This window comes from Aethalodelphis obliquidens, unplaced genomic scaffold, assembly GCF_003676395.1.
Source record: "Aethalodelphis obliquidens isolate GAN/ISIS:26980383/991018 unplaced genomic scaffold, ASM367639v1 scaffold11, whole genome shotgun sequence".
Classification (NCBI taxonomy): Eukaryota; Metazoa; Chordata; class Mammalia; order Artiodactyla; family Delphinidae; genus Aethalodelphis; species Aethalodelphis obliquidens.
Window position 1 is genome coordinate 11,642,442 of NW_020837955.1, and position 21,828 is coordinate 11,664,269.

Consider the following 21,828-nt stretch of genomic DNA (forward strand, 5'->3'; position numbering starts at 1 on the left):
GTCATTAGATCCAGGAAGTTCAGGACCATTCACTAGGACTGACAAAGACCTGAAAACTTAGAGATTATACATTGTTTAATGTACAACTACATTATACAAAAGTATGTTTTTGCAGATGGGGAAACTAAGGCCCTTTGAGATTAAGTGATTTCTCTTTAAGACCTAATTGACCATAAGAAATAGGATGCCTCTTTTTGAAAAGATATTAGGCTAGCACAGTCTTAAAAGAATTCTCGTAATTAATGAGACACTTCAACAACAGGAGCCAATTAAGGAAAGACTACATTAACAGTATTTTAATTCAGTAAAAGTGAAAGATCATTTGAAGTTATGAAAAAAATAAGTCTTGAGCTGACCCTTGAAGAGAATGATTTGGATTGGCAGAGAGGAGGAAATGATATGAGCAAGGAGACAAAAATAAACATGTTAATGGTGACAGTAAAGAAGGTTCATGGTGACAGAAAAGAACTAAAATGATGATAATGCATATATACATTATGTGTTACCATTTAGATATAACCTTCACATGTACTGTCTCACTTGAAAAGATTTTTTTTTTTTAGCCCAGAAATGGGAGCGATTAGCTGTGACAGTAGATAGCTCCTGTTGTGTGATTTAAGAGTATTCGGAAGACTTTTATCTTTCTGAATATTTGATAGCAGTCGTGCCCCCTACTCCATCAGCAGAATTTAGGATTTTCTTTTTCACACTTAACTTTTTTTTCCTTTTGTTCTCTGACTACTCTGAAGTTCAGGTAAATCAGATTAAGGAATCAGATCACTGTTTTTTCCCATTTATTTCTTCATGAACCAGTCTTAGGTTCAATCCCTTTTCGTTGTAAAGAACTTGAATGGTCCCTTTGATTTAAATTTCTGTTGAAAAGACAACGTGATAGTTAACTTTTTCTTCCCCTAGCACCTGGCTGAACACCTTTCAAGCACTGATGCGTATAATTCTTGCAACAATCTTGCGACATAGATACTATCAATTATTCCTAGTTTACAGGTTCAGAGAGCTTACATGTCCAATACCAGTACCACCTTCCAGCAAGGAAGAAGCATTAGGACTCCTGTCCCTAATCTAGGGCTCCTGAAATAATAGCTGGTCCCAGAGGCAGCTGGAGCATTGTATCCAGGAACAGTGGAACACTGACACCCGGCCCAGCTCTGCTTCTGCCTCTGCTGTAAAGCAGCCCCCACACGCATTGTCCCTTCTTAATTGTGTTGCATCTAATTACCCTGAATTCTAAGGAAACCTTTTAGTTCATTGCTGTTCCATCCTCCCATTTAAAAGTAGGGTTCTATAGGCAGTGCTTTAAAAGATCAAAACTTAATTAAAACTAACTCTTAGCATTTTAGCATTGATGAACCGCAGGCCTAGCTGACTATGGAGATTTAGCTTTTAGCTCTTAAGCAGAAAAACAAACAAACCTTTCTCTAAACCTGTAATTCCATAGGCCTTGATTTTGTACATGGATAAAAAATTCTTAGAGAAGGGCTTCCCTGGTGGCGCAGTGGTTGAGAGTCCACCTGCCGATGCAGGGGACACGGGTTCGCGCCCCGGTCTGGGAAGATCCCACATGCCGCGGAGCAGCTGGGCCCGTGAGCCATGGCTGCTGAGCCTGCGCATCCGGAGCCTGTGCTCCGCAACAGGAGAGGCCATAACAGTGAGAGGCCTGCATACCGCAAAAAAAAAAAAATCTTAGAGAAGACATTCTATAGTTCCTGAATCTAACCTCAAAATTTAAGTCTTGAAAGTTATCTCTTTTTCAGTCTTAGGGCATAACATCAGAATGTACATGATCTTACACAAGATTTGCTGGTTTTATATTGACCAAAGTTAAATCAGACCCATTGATTAATTCAGCTTTCATTTATTACCCTTGAGTCTGACTGTAGCGGTACGTAGTATGACACTACAGGTGTTACACTGTCCTAGTTCCTTAACATTATATTTGCACACTTGTTTGATTTGATTGCCTCTTACCTCCAAAAGACGTCTATTTAGCTCACCTTTTAATTCCCAGCACCTAGGCCTGTGTCTGGCACGTAATCATTATTCAGTTGAATGAATGCATGCAGGTATGCATGTAATGGTCAGCCTCAGCTTAAGCACAAAGCATGACTCTTGATCACAGGTGGGGAAAATGGGCTTTTGCTCACTGTTTGCCCTATTTTCTTTTTTATTTCCTCATTCTTAGACACCTGGTTGGAAAGTTTTTACTGCTACCCATGAGGAATAAATTTTCCCTTACTATAGTCCATACCTGAATATTCACTTTGCTTTATATATATATGTATATTTTTTTTTTCTGTACACGGGCCTCTCACTGTTGTGGCCTCTCCCATTGCGGAGCACAGGCTCCGGACGCGCAGGCTCAGTGGCCATGGCTCACGGGCCCAGCCCCTCCACAGCATGTGGGATCTTCCCGGACCAGGGCACGAACCCATGTCCCCGGCATTGGCAGGCGGACTCTCAACCACTGCGCCACCAGGGAAGCCCTGCTTTATATTTTTAAACCCTAAATTCTAAAAAGAAAACATAACCCAACAAAGGAATTTTTCAAATTTCTGAATTTATTTGCTAACACTTTGGGAGTATTTAAATCACATTTAGTTATAACTTTAAAGTGATCATAATATTGAAAATAATAAAATGATACAAAAAAATAGAGTGTCATGTGACAAGCATTATAGGTAAAGACAGTTTCTGGGCTAATCCACTTTTGCCACCAGGGTGGGATACGTGTTTATGAAATATGGTGAACCAGACTATTTCACTTTAGGGCAGCTCAAAACAACCACCCTTTACATGCAAGATATGAGGTTGTTAATTTCTACCTGGAAACACAGAAGAATATCAGATACTGATACCATGGGTTTTGACCATTTGGAAGAGGCTAGTCCTCTGTTCTTTAATGTTACGTCTTGGTTAGATAAATTAATCATGCACAAAAGTCTGGGCTATATCCTTAGCTGAAATTTTAAAAGCACCCATTTTGGTCCTTTCCACATGCTTTTTCTTTTCTTTTTTTTTTTTTTGTGGTTGGCCACGCCACACAGCATGGCATGTGGGCTCTTAGTTCCCCGACCAGGGATTGAACCCGTGCCCCCTGTGTTGGAAGTGCAGAGTTTAACCACTGGACTGCCAGGGAAGTCCCTTCACATAATTTTATAAACTATTTCTACCTGGATCAAGTCTGTTGTCTAGAATTTGAATTTGCCGTGACCATTGTCAGCTTCCTTATTTCACATCTCCTTGAAGTCCACCTAAAAAAATCTGCTATAATAGCTGACGTAAAGGGCATCTCATTTTTGAAAAAAAATCCTGTTTACTTTTTCATGAGTTTGCTTTCCTGAGTAGATATTGTCCCTGGAGCTTTTAGTCTTCCCTACCTTCTTTTCTCCCTTCCCTTCCTTTCTTTTCCCTCGTCCCTCTCAGAGATACAGACAAAGGCAAAGACATAAATTGTCTATATCAACAATCCTTTCTTCATAGTTTAATCCTCAAGTGTGTACAGAAAAACTATATAGAAACCTTTATAGTAGTCTCCTCATATCAAGCTGTGATACCTGGATGGGCTAAAACCCCAAGATTCTGAAATAGTCTCCACTGTCATAACTGCCAAGAATAATCCCTCAGAGAAATATATTTAATTTGCCAGCATTTGAGACTTTTGGCTAAAGGGAGGTCATTTGAGACCTGTGAAAGAATTTTTAGGGAAATTTTCTAGTTGAAAGTAAGATGCTCACCAACAAAGTGGCCATGTTGAGAGACATGTAAGACCAAAATTGATCAGCAAGTGAAAGAATTTTGCCAGGAGGGGAGGTATGGAGATTCACAAATGCAAATTAATCATGTCCTTCTTGCCCTCTCAGATCTAAACCAATTGAGAAATAACCCCAATACCCAGATGAGAGGGGAAGGATTGTTTTAGCTTTATTACCCCATAGATAGGCACCCTTGGGTTCCTGGATTAGAAAAAGTGACTGGAACCTGTAACCAGAACTGGACTTCCTATTGCATTCCCTCAAATATAGACCTTGGAATTGCATTTTAGGAGAGTTAAGTCTGTAGAGCAGGCATTTAGCCAGCCAGAGAAATCACACGCAATCCCAGACACCACTGAGCAGGGAGAAAGCCAAAGAGAAATGAGATTTCAGACCATCTCCTGAAGGCCGGTCCTGCCTCTTGGCTGGCTGTGCTTACCTCCTAGTAGGAAGAGCAGGAAAACAGTTGCTCTTCTCGAAGACACATGAGACCTAAAATTATAGCCCAATCTAACCAAATTAAATAGAGGAATGGAAGCAAGAACCAGAAGTCCTCTCCCCTCTATTGAAATGTAATCAATTAAAGCTTTTATTCCAATGTAATATGAAACAGCTTGGGAGCTTTTCTTTTTCCCCTTGAATGAGAGACATTTCTTATAAATAAATCAGGATTGATAGCTTTCCAGCTTATTTTTAAAACTTCCTGTATTCTTTTGAAATTTAGCATTTCCTCTAAAATGAATTGCACTCAAGCATGGAACCCTTCATTAGATAAGGAAATGATTGGAGCAAATGCTATCTGTTTCACAGGTTGTAGGCCATAAAGAAGGTCTGGATGTTATGGAGAGAGCTGATCCTTTATTCCTTTTAATTGGACTTCCTACTATTCCTGTCATGCTGATATTAGGCAAGATGATTCGCTGGGAGGACTATGTGCTTAGACTATGGCGCAAATACTCAAATAAACTACAAATTTTGAACAGTATATTTCCAGGTAAGGCCCTGAATTGTGGTGGTAATGAACATACCAAATTAATCTTGTGGACGAATCCTAGCATGCAAAGATATTTTAGATATTCTGATTTATTAGCACTAATACCCTACATTTTTTTCTTTAGGGATTGGTTGTCCTGTTCCTCGAATTCCAGCCGAGGCTAATCCTTTAGCAGATCATGTCTCTGCAACCCGAATTTTGTGTGGAGCCCTTGTTTTTCCTACTATTGCAACAATAGTTGGTAAACTAATGTTCAGTAGTGTTAACTCTAATTTACAAAGGACAATCTTGGTAAGGTGGCTTTAATATTACTTTTTTCAAGTGACTATGCAAAAGAGAAAGAACTGTATATTTGTTTAAAAAAAAAAAGAATGGGACTATATAAATATTTATACTATGGCTCCTGTGCTTTAAGTCTCTCTTTGATCCCCGCTGTCATCCAATAGCAATAAAAAGACGAGGATCCACTGCAGTAGTTCTGGTCTTCTGGAACTATGCTTTGGGAGTTCTCTCCTGGGATATGCGTGAATCATTACTCCCAAAAGATAGTGTTGAAAAGTTTGTGCTCTAGGGTCAGACTGCCCAGGTCAAATCCTATCACAGACATTGCCTTTCTGAGAAACCTAAATAAAATTTCTTGATTTCTCTATGCTTGTAGAATGGAGATAGTAATGGTAGCTACCTCAGGATTATTGTGAGGGTTAAATCAGATAATTCATTTAAAGTGCTAGCACATAGTAAGCCCTTATGTTGTTTGATGTCATTATTATTGTTCCCACTTCTCCCCTCTGGTAGCAGCCTGCATATAATGCCTGGGCATTCTCTCTACTATATGAGAATGGATTTAGAGCTAAGTGGAAGGAAGATTACTCAGAGAGGATAAAGGCTTTCTGACCTCTAATAGTCTATTCCTATCTTACCCCCTAGTAAAAAAAAAAAAGAGAGAACTATTTCATTTGCGGTCATCTGAATTAGCAACAATGCTTGTGTCTTTTGTGATTTAAGTAAAATGATTTTTATTATGTTCCTCTAAATCTGCATTATAAAAAGCTAATTTTTCTCTTTTTTTAGGGTGGAATTGCTTTTGTTGCCATTAAAGGAGCATTCAAGGTTTACTTCAAACAGCAGCAATATTTACGTCAGGCACACCGCAAAATTCTAAATTATCCAGAGCAAGAAGAAGCATAAAACTGTGACTTCTCATTGTTCTGCAGTCCTCTCATTCTTATGAGTCTGTTGTGTTGTTTTGATTCCATCATTAATGCACAGTAGTGGAGACTTGCGATAAGCTGCTGCTCTCATATTTTTAAGAAGTAAAATAAAGCACTTAGGGAAGGGGAAACCCTCTCAGTAATCACAGAACCTAAGGATGTGATTTGTTTTCATTGTTTTGTATGTACTTCTTTTATGGCAGTCATCTGAACCATTATCTTAGCATGGTGAACCTGAGTTTTGTTCATATTTTCTTCAGACAGAAATGTAAAGATCAAACTGTGCAAATATTTAAAAATGCACATGCTGTTTTATTCAAAGGCCTCTTTTGTACATGTTCATGTTCAGTGTTTTCTTAGAATCAGCAATTCAATGAAGGTACTATGAGGATTTTTCTCACTGGCATAATTTGATTACAAGCTAAACAGGAGTATATGTTAATATGAGGAAATGTAAATTAGTTATACATAATTAACAAACCAAAAATGTATGTAAACATTCAAATGATTATCTGAACAAATGCAATTTTGCTGTGTTTTTCTTAACCCATGTGATATCCTCCAAAACGTGTAGGGTAAAAATTCACAGGGCTTCCAGATCACTTTTTCACTATTAAATTATTTATATAATGTTGACATCTCATAGTTCATATTGTAATTTTGACTTATGCAGTCTTAATTACTGTGTGTGTGTGTGTGTGTGTGTGTGTCTGTGTGTGTGTGAGTGAGAGAGAGAGAGAGAGAGAGAGACAGAGACAGAGACAGAGACAGAGACAGAGACAGCGACATCAGGTCCTTCCATCACCGGAGTAAGGTTTTTAAATTCGTGTTTCTAGAAATTAGAACTGCCAGTTTATAGTAGTTTGAGCACAGAGAACGATTTGCAAAAAATAAAGTTATTTTCCTCTCCTTTCTCATCGATTCAGTTATTCAGGTGTTTGTTGATCACCTCCTACTTCCCCAGGCACTATGCAAAGTGTTGTGGGGATACAGTGGTGAACAAGACAGACTTGGTTCCTGCTTTTATGTAGTTTACAGTCTAGTTTCAACAGGTAGAAAACCAGCAGTGAGTAAACCAAGGTGAGGCCTTGAGCTCTTTGTTTTTATACCAGTCAGTGAGGAAATAATTATGAAAACAAGTCTTGAGTAAATATTAAGGTCATTGTTTTTGTCAAATTATAAGAAAAAAAACCAATACTAATATTTTTAAATTTAAATTGCTTGTCATACTGAGGAGGCTAGCACCTTAATAGTCACTGTTTAACTAGTTTTATATTCATTTTTCAAAAGCAATTATTTATTTTAAGCTCTTCAGTAGTGACCCTTTTAATGTTCAGCGATCTGGTCTTGGAGTGATTTTCATCAATTAGTATTAAGTTTTTTAAAGATAGTTCCAAAAACCCTATTTATTTTCTTGTTCACAGCATCTAATGCATGGCAATATGAATGTTCCCCCTTACTGATAAGTGGCCACTTCTCTTTAGGATTGTAGCAAGTATAGATTGAGCTATGTTAGATTACAGTAGTATATGTTAACTTCAGTAATTTAAGACTGGTACCTTTCTATAGTATGAATGTCTTAATTTTGAGTTATAACATGAAATTTATGTGAATGGCTATTGAACATTCAAAGTTGTAATTACTTGGGGAGGAAGGGAATATTTGACTGACAGTGAGCCTTATATTAAGATCACTGCTACAGTTCTGAAGGGGAGATATAAAACTATGATTATATATAAAAATAACAGATTATATAGCTGTGCTTATAAAATATATTGGCTTTCTTAAATTTTCAATATGAAAAGACATACTGGATATTTCCTGCATAATTTTGTTATGTAGAACAGCTTTTAGCAGCCTTTACTAAAGTTACACAAGCACACAGTTCCCCATTTATTACTTTATGCCCAAAATGGGGGAATGACTGCTTGGATTTGTTTGGCATCAGGGCTTGTGAGGGCCAGAGAAACAACTCTAATCCTTTAGGGGCAGGGAGTAGGAGTTTTGAGGGCTGTGGGGAGGGAACTGCAAGTGCCTGGGGACCAGAGTAGCCTCAGCCCTGGAATTGAACACATTTAAATCTAAAGAGCCTTAGCTCAAGAAGTACCAGGTACCAGCCTCTTTAGAAAGTGTCCTGCACCACCCTGAATCAACAAAAGCATGGGCTGACTAAAGTTGGGTGGACCTAGGTTCAGATCCTAATTCTGCTTTTTAATAACTGTATGTATGACTTTCATCAAGTGACACCTTGCTCTCAGCTACAGTTTTCTTCATCTCTGAAATACAAATAATACTTAGAAGACTGTTTCTAGGATTAACTGAGAAATGAAAGAAACAGAGAGAGGCACTTTAGCTAAGCTCAAAATAGCCTCTACAGAGCAGTAGTGTCTTAATTGCTGAACACTAGGAAAAGGGAACGAGGCAGTAAACGAGAAACATTAGGGGACAGATAAAGACTTTTGGGATGGGCAGGTATATTTGTGTTTTCCAGTTTATTTTCACGTTTCTTTACTGTGTTATTTCTATAATGTTTTAAACCTCTTTTATAAAATTCAATGACAACTAGTAGAATTCTCTTCTTCGCAGAATTTAACTTATCTCCAAAGTGGCAGAAAATATTGTTCATCATTAAATGATTATCAAATGACTGTGAAGAATATAAAATTAAACTGAGTGACTTAATTAGTCACTGCCTTGCTAACTGTGCTGTAATTTTTTTAAACGTCTTGTTTTTAACATAGCAGACTATCTCAACACTGGCTGGATTAGGTTAAATAAAGAATTTTTATGTCCTCTAGGTGTACTTTGTCTGTTGAACAACTTCCAAAACATAATTTGTTTATTCTGTACCTACTTAATTCTTTTTAAATCATAGTAATCGAGATACTAGTGAGATTTTCTCTTAGTACAAGTAATCTGAATTTTTTAAGAACTGTAAAGAAATTTGTCTTAATTTCATAAGCAGGCAAACCTAAATTCCAAGTATGTTCTAATTTTTAAAATGAATCCCCCCTCACCTACCCTCAGAGCCACTTGGACTATGATTAGACGAGATCTGTGGGTGGTCTTATGCCACAGGTATCAAAGTATACTCAGGTGGGTTGGGAACACAGAAAAAGTTGCTTCCTCCAAGATCCTAAGAACTTTAGTTTCTGAAGCAGATTAGAATCTTCCAGAATGAGTACATCAAATAAAGGCCTTTCCATCCATGGGGATAGTATTGTATCTAAATCATTTCACTGTCACCGTCTGAGACTAGCAGAGAAACAGCCATAGAGTCAGTCCTGGATGCATATTCCAGCTGATGTTTAATGGTTGTAGGGCAAGTTACTTTACCTTTCAGATAGACCCTCAACTTCCTTATCAATAAGATGAAGATTATAAAACCAATCCCCTGGGTTATTGTGCAGATTAAGTGAGATAACATGCTGGGACAGTTTGATATACAGAGAAACTAAATATATCTGTGCCAACTTGGAGGTTTGTTTGCCCATAACCTTTCTTTGGTCCCCTGGGATCTCAAGTTTGCTGCTTCTCTGCTACCTGCCACCCACGCACCCTCTAATGGGTATAGTGATGAAATGTTTAATTGCCTTCCTGGAACAAAGATCCTGAGCAAAGGGAAAAGAAGAAGGATTTGCAGCTCAGTGTAGAAGACTTGGACAAGTAACAGAGGCTCGGCTGTTCTGGTCAAGCCCATGTGGATTTATCGTACTGCTAACAGCTTGCCAAGGTTACTGTAGGCCAACAACGTATCCTACTTTACCAGATGTTTGTGGAGCACCTGTATGAGCCAAGCACTGTGCTAATAAATCCTTTGGTAGACGGGAAATAAACCTGCTTTGAGATGTTTAGAGTCTTCAAAGTACACAACAGATCTTAGTCTTATTATATTACCCCCCCCAAGAATGTAAGATCCATAAGGGTGTGGGGGGGGCGGTGTTTTACTTTTGTTTACTACTCTACTCCACAAATTAGCAGCGTTCATGGGCTGCTGTTGAATACTTTGAAATCTTAGAAGATGTGCCCTCCTTAAATACAGACTGTCTCTAGTTTAAAATTAGCAAGAAACAATCTGTAACAGGAACTGAGAGGTAATACGTTCATGACCTTTTAATAATTCACATCGAACAACGTATTCTTAGGTATCAGTGTATTTACCAATTCAGATAATTGTACACCAAAATTAAGACACATAAAGTACACGATTGGGACTTACCTGGTGGTCTAGTGGTTAAGACTCCGCACTCCCAATGCAGGGGTCCGGGTTCGGTCCCTGGTCAGGGAACTAGATCCCACGTGCCGCATCTAAAAAAAGATCCCACATGCCACAGGGAAGATCTTGCACGAGGCAACGAAGATCCCTTGTGCTGTAACTAAGACCCGGCGCAGCCAAATTAATTAAAAGTGCACAATCTTTAAGTATAAATCTTGATACATTTTTGCCTTGCAGTGTCACTCCAGTGCCCTCTGTTGTTCCAAAGGAAAATGGTATACAGAATCCAGTTCCATATCACAAAGTTGGGCAAGGAAGAGTGAACTTAGAGCTGAGAGAAAATAATTTGGCACAGGTAAGTAATGCCCTTTTTTATGGCCTTTCCTAGTTGATCTCTGACCCCCTCCACTCCACCCACCCCACAAGGAAATATAATCTTGACCTCTTTTCAGTTAATAACTTAGAAAGTGTTTTGCATAGTCATTTAATTCTGATGTACTTGATTCACAGAAAGGGCCGTAAGTGATTAAATACCATATCATCCAGGATAATAAATGGGCCATTTTTTTATATTATGGTTTGGGGTGTAAACTGGTATGGAGGGTAATTAGTATCTTTCTAAATTACAAATACATGTACCCATTGACTCAGCAGTTCGAATTCTAGGAATTTTTCTTGAAATATATTTGCTCTATATATTCCTTGCAGCAATATATGTAATAACAAGAAATTTGAATCAACCTAAATGTCAGTAGGGAATTGGTTAAATAAATTATGGTATATCCATATTGAATACTATATAGCTCTAAAAAAAAAAACAATGAAAGAGCTGTTTACATAATGATATGAAAATATTTCTAATGAATATTTAAAAAAATAAAGGGACTTCCCTGGTGGTACAGTGGTTAAGAATCCACCTGCCAATGCAGGGGACATGGGTTCGAGCCCTGGTCCAGGAAGATCCCACATGCCTTGGAGCAACTAAGCCCGTGTGCCACAACTACTGAAGCCTGCACACCTAGTGCCCGCGCTCTGCAACATGAGAAGCCACCGCAATAAGAAGCCCATGCACCGCAACAAAGAGTAGCCCCCGCTCTCCACAACTAGAGAAAGCCCGCGCACAACAATGAAGACCAACACAGCAAAAAAAAAAGTGTACAATCATTGATTTATACTGAAGTATAGTATAGTATAGTATTTTCAGAGTTGTGTAACCATTACCCCTATCTAGTTCCAGAACATTTCTATTCCCCCCAGAAGAAACCCTATACCAATCAGCAGTCTCAAAGTCCCCCTCCACCCGGCCCTGGAAACGCCAAATTTACTTCCTGTCCAGATTTGCCTATTCTGGACATTTCCTTTAAATGGGGTCATATATTATGTGGCCATTTGTGTCTGGTTTCTGTCACTTAGCATGTTTTCTTGGTTCATCCATGTTGTAGATGTTTCAGTACTTCATTCCCTTTTACAACTGAATGTAATCTGTTGTTTGGATAAAACCACATTTGGTTTATCCATTCATCCACTGATAGACATTTGGGCCCTTTCTCTTTTAAACCAACTCCAATCATGCCTTTACCCCCTACATCCCACACTTCACCAAAACTACTCTAAACAAGGTCATGAGTTACCATATTGCTAAATCCAATGGTCAATCCAATCTAATGGTCACCTCATTTAACTTTATATAAAGTATTTGACAAAGTCATAGCTTCATTCTTGAAACAGTTTCATTTGGCTTTTGGAGTACCACCCTCCCGATTCTCTTCCTACCTCACTGGCTGATCATTTCCAGTCTCCTTCATTAAATCTGATTTACCTCTCCAACGTCTAAGTGTTGAAGAGCCCCAGGGCTCAGTCCCTGGACTTTTCTCATTTACACTACCTAAGTGAACTCATCCAGACTTCCGACCATCCATCAGATGATCTACCTTCTATAATAATAATTCCCAGATTTATATCTCCAGCCCAAATTATACCCGTGAATTCCCGATGAGCATTTCCTATTCAACATCTTTATATATATATATATACACACACACACACATATATGTATATCATCTCAAATTATCCCAAGCCATGTGCAGACTGGTGCACGGAGGGTGAGATGCTACATGGAGAGAGAGGGGGTGAGGGAGACATGTGAGTGATGGAGCCATCTTGGAAATGAATCCTCCAGCCCCAGCCTGCCCCAGCTAATGCCATGTGGATCAAATACAAATTACTTGGCTAAACCCTTTCTGAATTCCTGACACACACAATTACCAACAAAATTAAACGAAGTGGTTTGTTATGCAGCAATAAATAACTGAGACACGCAGTGACAACCATTAGTTACTGGTGTGAGACATCTTAGGGGGTGGAATTCAAGTATTTCTGGCTCAGGTGTTAAGGGCATCCCTGTGGTGAAGGAGGCATGAAGATCCTTCCCCCTGAAGCCAATACACTTTGAAGCTATCCAGCTCTTCTTGCTCTGATGCTATGTACACCAGACAGTTCTCAGAGGCCCACAGAGACCAATCTAAAGAAGACGCTGCCTGAATCTTGTGTCCCGTCCTGGCCTTGATGGTACCCAGGATGAATTAGTAAAATGGTCTCTTTGTCTTTCCCTGCAGCTTAATCACTAGGCAAGAACGTGCTGATTGTGAGGTCACAAGTATGCTAGTATGTCCATATGAGAACTATAATTCTCACCATAACTTAATAAATGGGCATTCTAGAATCTGCCTCCTCATGAAAGCTTTTCAGTTAGTTGGTCTTCAAGGACAGAGGAGAGCAAGTGTTTGAGTCTTCAGAGCAGAAGAGGGACAATTTCAACTGGTTTTTATTTAGATGATTCACCTATGAGCCAATTCCTGATGTACTTGTTTTCTGTTCATCTACACTCTTTCTTATACCCATTTAGCATGTGAGAACGTGGAGGTTAAGTGCCCTAAATGCTCCCCTCTCCTTTCTCTGCCTATTCTATTTTCTCATTCTCCAAGACTGTGATGTCTCCCACATTTCAATGATTTTAAATGTGAGGTCTTTTTTTATTGTTTTAATTTTATACAGTAAAATAAACAATTTTTAAAGGTAACAACTCAATGGATCTTTATACACATACATATTTTTATTGAAAAAAATCCACATATAAGTGGACCCACACAGTTCAAACCCATGTTGTTCAAGGATCAACTGTATACCCCTGTGTGACAACAATCTACACCATATAGAATATTTATTTCCATCTCCCTAGAAAATGCCCTCTTCCCAGTTAATACATCCCTCCCAAGACACAATCCTATTCTGACATCTATCAACAATCTTTTTAATTTTAGCCATACTGGTGGGTATATAGTAATAGTATCTCATTACCATGATGTAATTCTTAACAAAGGTTGTTAAGGTTACAACCAATGTGCTACCTCAGCCCTCAGGCTGCTACAAAAGAGAGTTAGTAACTGGCAAGGGTTTGATGGCTTTGGCTGAATAATCAAGCAACCCCAATTTTTAGTTATTAGAATAGTGATAATTCAAATCATAACTCTATTTCCTCGTGTATATATAGAAAGAGATCTATTGCTATACATATGAATGAGCCAAGACGTGAGTCCTGCCCTCATGGAGCTTGCAGTCTACTTTTTTTTTTTTTTTTTTTTTTTTTTTTTTGCAGTCTACTTTTATAAGAAAGCTCTTACTTCTAGTTCATACAGCGTAATTTACCTATTTGACAGATTTCTAAGAGGCTTTGAAGGCTTTGCTGTGCCCTGTTCTTCACTAACAGCTGCTTGTCCTGATTTTGTTGGTTGTTCTCACCAGTGTAATTATACATCAGTTAATGGTCCTTTCCTTCTTACAGTAATTAACCAAAACCATAAACTTTCTGCAAAATTTTATTTAACCAGTTCGACATCCCTCTTTTTCTGAGGTATTGATGATTATATTTCTTTTCAAAGCTTTTCACCAAACTACTCTCTAGAGCTCAAAAAAAAGTCTTATTTTCTTATGTTCTTATGTTCTCCCTTTGATGATTCAACTGTCTTTCAAGAGTTACTTGACTTTAACTTCCAGCCCTTCTCTTGCAATTTTCATTTTGACTATCCTATTTTGAATTTCTAAGAGCTCTTAATTATTCTCTGAATTTTCCATCTTTTATTTTTCCATATAGCAATAGGACCCTGTCCTTGACCTTGGCTTGTGGATGTAATATCTTCTCTTATCTCCTCAGATTATTATTAGTTTTTTAAAAATATTTTGTTCTACTCTCTGCATTGCCTATTTCCTCTGAACTCTTTTCCTTGAGAGCCTGGTGATCCTTGGTTATCCTTTCATATTTAAAAGTAATACACTAGGGACTTCCCCGGTGGTCCAGTGGCTAAGACTCTGCACTCCCAATGCAGGGGGCCTGGGTTCGATCCCTGTTCAGGGAATTAGATCCCACATGCCGCAACTAAGATCCCGCATGCTGCAACAAAAGATCTTGTGTGCCATGACTGAAGATCCAGCACAGCCAAATAAATAAATAAATGTTTTTAAAAAATAAAATAAAAATAATGCACTAAACAGCTGACTGGAAGCTCTGTAGGGATGCAAAATGCCTGTCAATTGGTGCCCTTCACTGTGTAGTGAAAAGGTAGAGAGCCAACTTTTCTTTTGGGGAAGACCTCCGTAAGTCAGCATCTATATTAGTCAGCCCCTTTCCGTTACAAACCACCACAAAATTTCAATGGCATACAGCACAAGCATTTATTTCTTCCTTCTCCCCTCTTCAGGTTGGCTCTGTTGGGCTTGGACCCAAGCCTCAAGTTGGGTTCAAGTCTGCTCCACATGTCTCTTATCCTCCTATACCAGTGTCTACCCATGGAATATTGTTCTCATGGTGAAAAGCAGGACAGCAAGACAGCAACCCAACCATGCAAGCTTATTTCAAGTCTCTGTTCATTTCACGTCTGCTAATGGGGCCAAGCAATTCACATGGTCAAAGACAAAGTCAAGGGATGTGGCACTATACCCTACTTACTATGAGGCCCAGCAAGAATGAGGATGTGAACTTCATTACACTGAACTTTATTCAGTGTAATAGAGTTAGGGAGTTAAGAATTGGACTTCCTTGGTGGTCCCGAGGTTAAGACTTTGCCTTCTAATGCAGGGGGTGTGGGTTCGATCCCTGGTCGGGGAGCTAAGATCCCACATGCCTTGTGGCCAAAAAGCCAAAACATAAAAACAGAAGCAATATTGTAACACATTCAATAAAGACTTAAAAAAAAAAAGGTCCACATCAAAAAAACAAAAACTTAAAGAATTGGGACAAATAATCCAATCTAACATTCCACTCAGTGTTTTCAAGCCACTCATTGTTTTCCCTAAACAGCCCTCCCATCTACTGTCGGGGTGAAGAAAGCAAGCTACAAGTGTTCTTGAGAACAGGTAGGGGGATTAGGGCTCTCCCTGACCAGTGACAGCAGTCTGTCCTTTATTCCTCTCGTTTTCCGTCTAGCCCTCAACTACTATTAACCCCACTTGCTGCTCTCCATGTGCTTACTCTTCTTTTTTATGTGGGTACCACACTGCGAAGCTTGTGGGATCTTAGTTCCCTGACCAGCGATTGAACCCGGGACCTCGGCAGTGAGAGTGCTGAGTCCTAACCACTGGACTGCCAGGGAGTTCCTTACTTAACTGTTCTTAAGTTCTGAACTTCTCAGGTTCAATTTCTCCAAAGAATACACCTCTGGTATCCTGTGGGAGTGAAGGAGGTAGACTTGCTCAATTGCCGGAGCTTTGAAAAAACTCAAACTAACCCCCTGCTTTCACCCCTGCCTTCTGAGCTGTTAGGATTCCTAGTCTCTCTCGTTAGTTTTCCCTTCTTCAGGTGCTTGTGTATTTACCTTTACTCGGCTACAGTTCCCACTGCGTTATCTGCTTTTTGACAGCAGTAGTTGGGATTTACAATTTCATCAAAGATACAGTTTGTGATTTTGTTCCTCGTTGGTTTGGTTTGATTCTGGAGTGATTTCCAAGAGTTGGAGAGGCTAAACGGGTCTTCTATTCTCATCCTTAAAACTGGAACTCTAAAGGAGAAAAATAATTTTTAAGCTATCATGTGTTGATTGCTTACCATGTGCAAGGCACTTCTCTAAGCAATTTACTCACAGTACATTATTAAATCTTCACAAAGTCCTGAGAACTAAGTATAATTATGATTATGCCCATTTTACAGGTGAGGAAATGGGGGCTGAGTGAGGTGAAGGCCAAGGCCAAGGCCAACAGACTGGTAAATGGTGGAATCAAGATTATAACTCAAGTCTGTCTGTGAGTCTGCACTGTGAGTAGATTTCATACATGGTGCCCATTTACCCTTCATCCTTTGCTAAGGACAAGCTCCCAGCCAGACTCCATGCCTGGGGACTGGGACTACACAGATCAATACAGGGGGCCCTGCTCTCAAAGAATTGACTATTCCTGAGGCTCCAGCTAGAAGTGCTTACCCTGTCCTTTATGTGGTTACAATTCTGCCAAAAGTATCTTTTAGAGAATGTACTCCTTAACATGCTATGTTTACCAGGCACTAGTATAGATTTCCTAAATTCTGAACATAGAGGTACCAGGAGGAAATTCTTTTGTATCTTACTCTCTCCGCCAGTGTTTGGCTGTCTTTGGATATTGACAAATCTGACACTTCCTGTAGAAAGTAATCATTGTCTAAAAACGTGAAGGACTGTAGAAATTGCCAAGTTCCATGTAGTTGTGTTTTTTTAATAAATTTATTTATTTATTTTTTGGCTGCGTTGGGTCTTCATTGCTGCGAGCAGGCTTCCTCTAGTTGCAGTGGGAGGGAGCTACTCTTGGTGGTGGTGGTGTGCGGGCTTCTCATTGCAGTGGCTTCTCTTGTTGTGGAGCACAGGCTCTAGGCACACGGACTTCAGTAGTTGTGGCTCTCAGGCTCTAGAGCGCAGGCTCAGTAGTTGTGGAGCATGGGCTTAGTTGCTCCGTGGCCTGTGGGATATTTCTGGGCCAGGGCTTGAACCCATGTCCCCTGCCTTGGCAGGCAGACTCTTAACCACTGCACCACCAGGGAAGTCCAAGTTCCATGTAGTTTTTATCAGAAAACACTTCATGTTGTCAGTTTAGAAATGGTCTAAGAAAATCCCCCAAATGCTACACATTCAAAAAACACCACATTCACAATATAAATCTATCATCTCTCTTTTATAAAAATAAATTATTATAACAGTATTGTATGCTATAATTTATAAAGAGTCAAACATAAAAGTACAAGATAAGAAGTTAAAGTCTGCCTCACCCCGTTTCCTTCCTAATTTCCTAAATGTCATGTGCTTGTTGTAAAAACTTCAATTGATATAGAATCTGTAAAAATAATAATAAACAGAAACCTCAAATAAAATAGAGTTGGGAGACCAGAGGGGTGAGTTCTCATGGTCTGGATGACAGCAGAGCCCAACAGGAAGAAGAAAGACTCCTCTTGTTTCCTGGTAACAACTCAGCCAATGAAAAGCCAGTCATTCTTTCTTTTCTATAGCCCTCTGGACTTCCTTTCTCCTCTATAAAAGTTTCTCTTTCTCTTGCTGTGAGGGGACTTGCACTTGGCTCACCTTGGTTGCAGACCCCGAAATACAATTCTGTCCTGATCTTGAGTAAACCCATTTTTGCTGGAGAAATAACCTGCAGTCTATTTGTTTTAGGTCAACAAAGCATATCCTCAATCCCATTTCCCACATGTAACTAGTGTCTGTTTTTGATATTTCCATCATCTTTTTTATGTTAGTTTAAACTAACTGACAGAAGTCTTTGGGATTGCTAACTATATTTTGCTGAGCATTCCTTGGGTACCACTAATTATGTATAAACTGGGAAAAAACATATTTCAGCCTTAGGGGATTTTGTTTCCTTTTGTTTTGATTGTTGTGTTTTGAAGTCCAGGCCCCAGTGAAAGTTTCCCATTGAAGAAGCCAGTCCCCACAGACCCAGCACAGTTCATCTCAACTGTAGGGTGGTTTTTAGCAAATGGAATATCACCTTTTAAATAACACTAATACTGGGAATAAGGAATTGTGTTACCGGGAAAAATGCAATTGAGATTCTCAAGATGGAGGACATGAGGAGGGGAAAGGGTAAGCTGGGACGAAGTGAGAGAGTGGCATGGACATAATGCACTACGAAATGTAAAATAGATAGCTAGTGGGAAGCAGCTGCATAGCACAGGGAGATCAGCTCAGTGCTTTGTGACCACCTAGAGGGGTGGGATAGGGAGGGTGGGAGGGAGATGCAAGAGGGAGGAGATATGGGGATGTATGTATATGTGTAGCTGATTCACTTTGTTATAAAGCAGAAACTAACACACCATTGTAAAGCAATTATACTCCAATAAAGATGTTAAAAAAAAAAAAAGATTCTCAAGACGAGATGCTATGGATTCCTTGTCTCCTTACCAAGGCAAAATACCATTTGTAAAATGTACATTTATTGTGGTTTTCACCCTATAAAATTAATACATTCCTTTTGTAAAAATGTTAACATTACAGATATATGTAACATAGCAAATAAAAGTCAACCTACTCCCTAGCCCCCAGAAATGACAACAGTTTGGAATATATTCTTCCAAGGGTTTTTTTCCCCCTATAGAGCAAAACTTTTCTGTTTTCTTAATTTCCTAAATATTATGTACCTGTTATAAAAACTTCAATTGATAAAGATGCATATCAAAATTTAAAGTGAAAGTTTTCTCCCTTCCACATCCTAATTCTTAGAATTAGTTTGGTGTATATCTTCCTTTACAGACGTTTTTCTACATAGATACTAAGACATCTATGTGGCTTTTTTTTTTTAACACAATAAACCTATTCTGTAACATACTATTTTTCACAAAAAATATATCTTGGGCTATTTTCCGTGTCTATTCACGTAGCTCTGTCTTGGCTGTTTAATAGTTGCATAGTGTTCAGTGGTATTGGATATATCAGTCCTATTTACCCAATCCATTTTGGTTGTTTCCTTTTTACACATTTGTACAAGCATTTGTCAAGTCTAGTATAGTGGTTACCAGGATGGACTCTGGAGTTAAACTGCCTGGATTGATACCAATTCCACTTCCACCACTTTATAACTTCTGCAAGTTACCAGACTCTTTGTGCCTCAATTTCCCCAGCGTAAAATGAGAATTATAACACTCTATAATAGAGTATACTGTAAGAATTAAATGACACAGACTATATACAATGCTTATCTCATTGCTTGGCACACCTAAGTACTCATTAAATACTGGTTCTTAATGTTTATCATTAACAATAAGATTAATAAATGGTCCCTATTATAATTATCATCATTCTCAAGAAAGCAAAAAACAGAGTAAATTGAGAAAGTAGTAATTAGTAGCTAATTAGTAATTAGTAGTTAAGAAAAATTATATCATTACCACTTAAAGATACTTATTCTACCTGACAAGTCAGTTAATGAAAGTGTATTTTAGGATGTGAAGAATTTTACATTAAGCTAGTTACACGAGAAAGTCTGAACGATTTGTGTTTTAAATAAGAATGAACAGGCCTCTGAGGCCCAGAAGGGAAGGCATTAACTGGTAATTAGAAAAATCAATCTCTTAGCTGAAAGTTTTAATAGCTTCCTTTGTTCTTTCATCCTAACTGCTACCTGGACCTAAGCAGTGGCTGGAGAGAGGGCAGAGCTGTGAGGGTTCTTAGCGGGGCTTCCACTCAGGGCCTCATGGGGACTAGCAGCATCTCAGGGCGTGTCCTACATCTTGGTCACCTTAATATTGTGAATACCTTCCCACTAGGGATTAGTGTCCCTCTTCTATAGCTTAGGAAACTGAGGCTCAGAGACCATGTCATTTAGGGTTTCTGGTTTGCATCTCTCAGAAACCAAGTCTGACCAAAGTGAAGGGGATTTTTAAGCAGGGATGTTGGGAGCTCATAGGGTGGGAGGGGTGGCTGGAGAGCCTGAACAAGAAACAGGCAGGATCTCGCAGGTGACATGAGGCAGAGGCAGGAAGCAAGTCCAAGCTTTTCAACACTCAGATTTTGATTCCAGAATCTGGAAGCACCTGATGGCCAAATGCTTGAGAATGGGCGCACAGGCCAGCAGCTTTGGCATCACCCGGGAACTTGTTAGAAATGCAGAGTTTCAGGCCCCACCCTGGACTTCCCAAATCCAGATCTACATTTCAAGAGATTCCCCATATCTATGCATGCTACAATTTGGGAATCAGTGGGCAGAGCCCCTAAAAAACACCTAATCTCTGATCAACTTCCCCATGGGGAAGAGGTGATTCCTCAACAGGAAATCTGGGGAGCTGCTCAGAGAAGGAAGAGGAATGGACTCTAGGAGAGCCATAAGAGGCATCCCTGGGATTCCAGCACAGCCTGGTCTGCGTCAGGCTGCCTCCTGCTATCCATCCTCAGGACATGTGGACAGACAGTTCCTGTTGGCAGCAGGACAGGGTTTTTCACTCTAGATCAGATTTCTTGGAGCTGATGACATCTGGGAGATCTGAGAGAGGGCTCTGCTGTAACATCACTGATCTTTTTAAGCCAATGAATTTAAAAACCTTTTCCCTCCTCTTACATAACTTTTTGGACAAAGATGGAATGTTAAGACAGCAGCTGCACTCCTTCTTCTCAGTGGTGCCTCTTTCACAGGAACCCACTATAGATTTATTGCTATATTAAAGGGAATAATAAAGATTAAAGTTTTGTAAGGCCTTGGATCCAGGTGCCAAAGGACAAAGGAAGCACCTGGCTTTGCCAGCACAAAGGCTCTGGTACCAAAACAAGATGTGAGCACTGGAATGCCAAAGAAGGGCAGCTTCACATTCCTTCATCTGGCGTTGGCTTGACAAGGGGCTTCTACGTGAGAGGCCTCTTTGGAGACTTCCCCCCACCCCTCCTGGAGCCCTGCCCCTCTTTCTGCCCAGGCCTGTCTTGCATGAGCATAGCAAGCCCACGAATGTCTGTGGTCAAAGCAGGGCACATGGACCGCTATCCTTGGTCCTGAACCATAGTTACAAGTTGCGGCAGTAATTCACAACCTGGCTGCAAATCTGAGTCAATGGGGAAGGTAGATAAATGTACTGATTGCAAAGCCCCACCCCCAGATATTTTGACTCAGTAGGTCTCTGCATTTAACAACAATAACAACAACCAGAGACCAGATGAATCTGATAGTCATTCCATGGATTATAGCTTGGAAATCACTCTCCTAGGATATGCTTAGTGCTCCTAAGCCTATGTAGTAGGCACCCTGTTGCTTTTTTTCCTGTTCGACTTTATTCCCCAGTCTTCTAGAAATGCACCCTGGTTCTTATAATGGAGCCAGCCCAAAGGCAGATAGAGCTGAGGGATGGAGACCAGGTCCAAATGACCTTGTTTGAGCCTCTGAATCAAGTGGCTCTGAAGTCTGAAATTCCCCTGGACTTTTCAGGGCTAATACATTCCCTTTATTGCTTAAGCCAGTTTGAATTGGGTTTCTGTTACTTGTAACCAAATCTGACTAACATTTCTTAGGACTCTGGTGACTCTTACACATCTCCTAAGAATTCTCTCCTATGAATTCTGAATCAAACAAGAGAAGAGGCAGTGTGGAAGAGAAGAGCTGGGGCCAGAGTGAGAACAAGGAAAAGAAGCT

The 21,828-nt window shown here is 39.6% G+C and overlaps 1 protein-coding gene and 1 pseudogene across 1 annotated transcript in view; both read left to right on the forward strand.

Annotated features, from left to right (window-relative positions):
- Positions 1-8,772, forward strand: part of MARCHF5 (membrane associated ring-CH-type finger 5) — a 55,004-nt gene extending 46,232 nt beyond the window's left edge. The window contains exons 4-6 of the mRNA XM_027112042.1: positions 4,581-4,764; positions 4,889-5,055; positions 5,836-8,772. Coding sequence (XP_026967843.1) covers positions 4,581-4,764; positions 4,889-5,055; positions 5,836-5,952 — 468 coding nt within the window. The 3' untranslated portion in view covers positions 5,953-8,772. The remainder of the gene's footprint in view (positions 1-4,580; positions 4,765-4,888; positions 5,056-5,835) is intronic.
- Positions 8,773-9,015: 243 nt separating this feature from the next.
- Positions 9,016-21,828, forward strand: part of LOC113623595 (serine/threonine-protein kinase MARK2-like) — a 31,120-nt pseudogene continuing 18,307 nt past the window's right edge.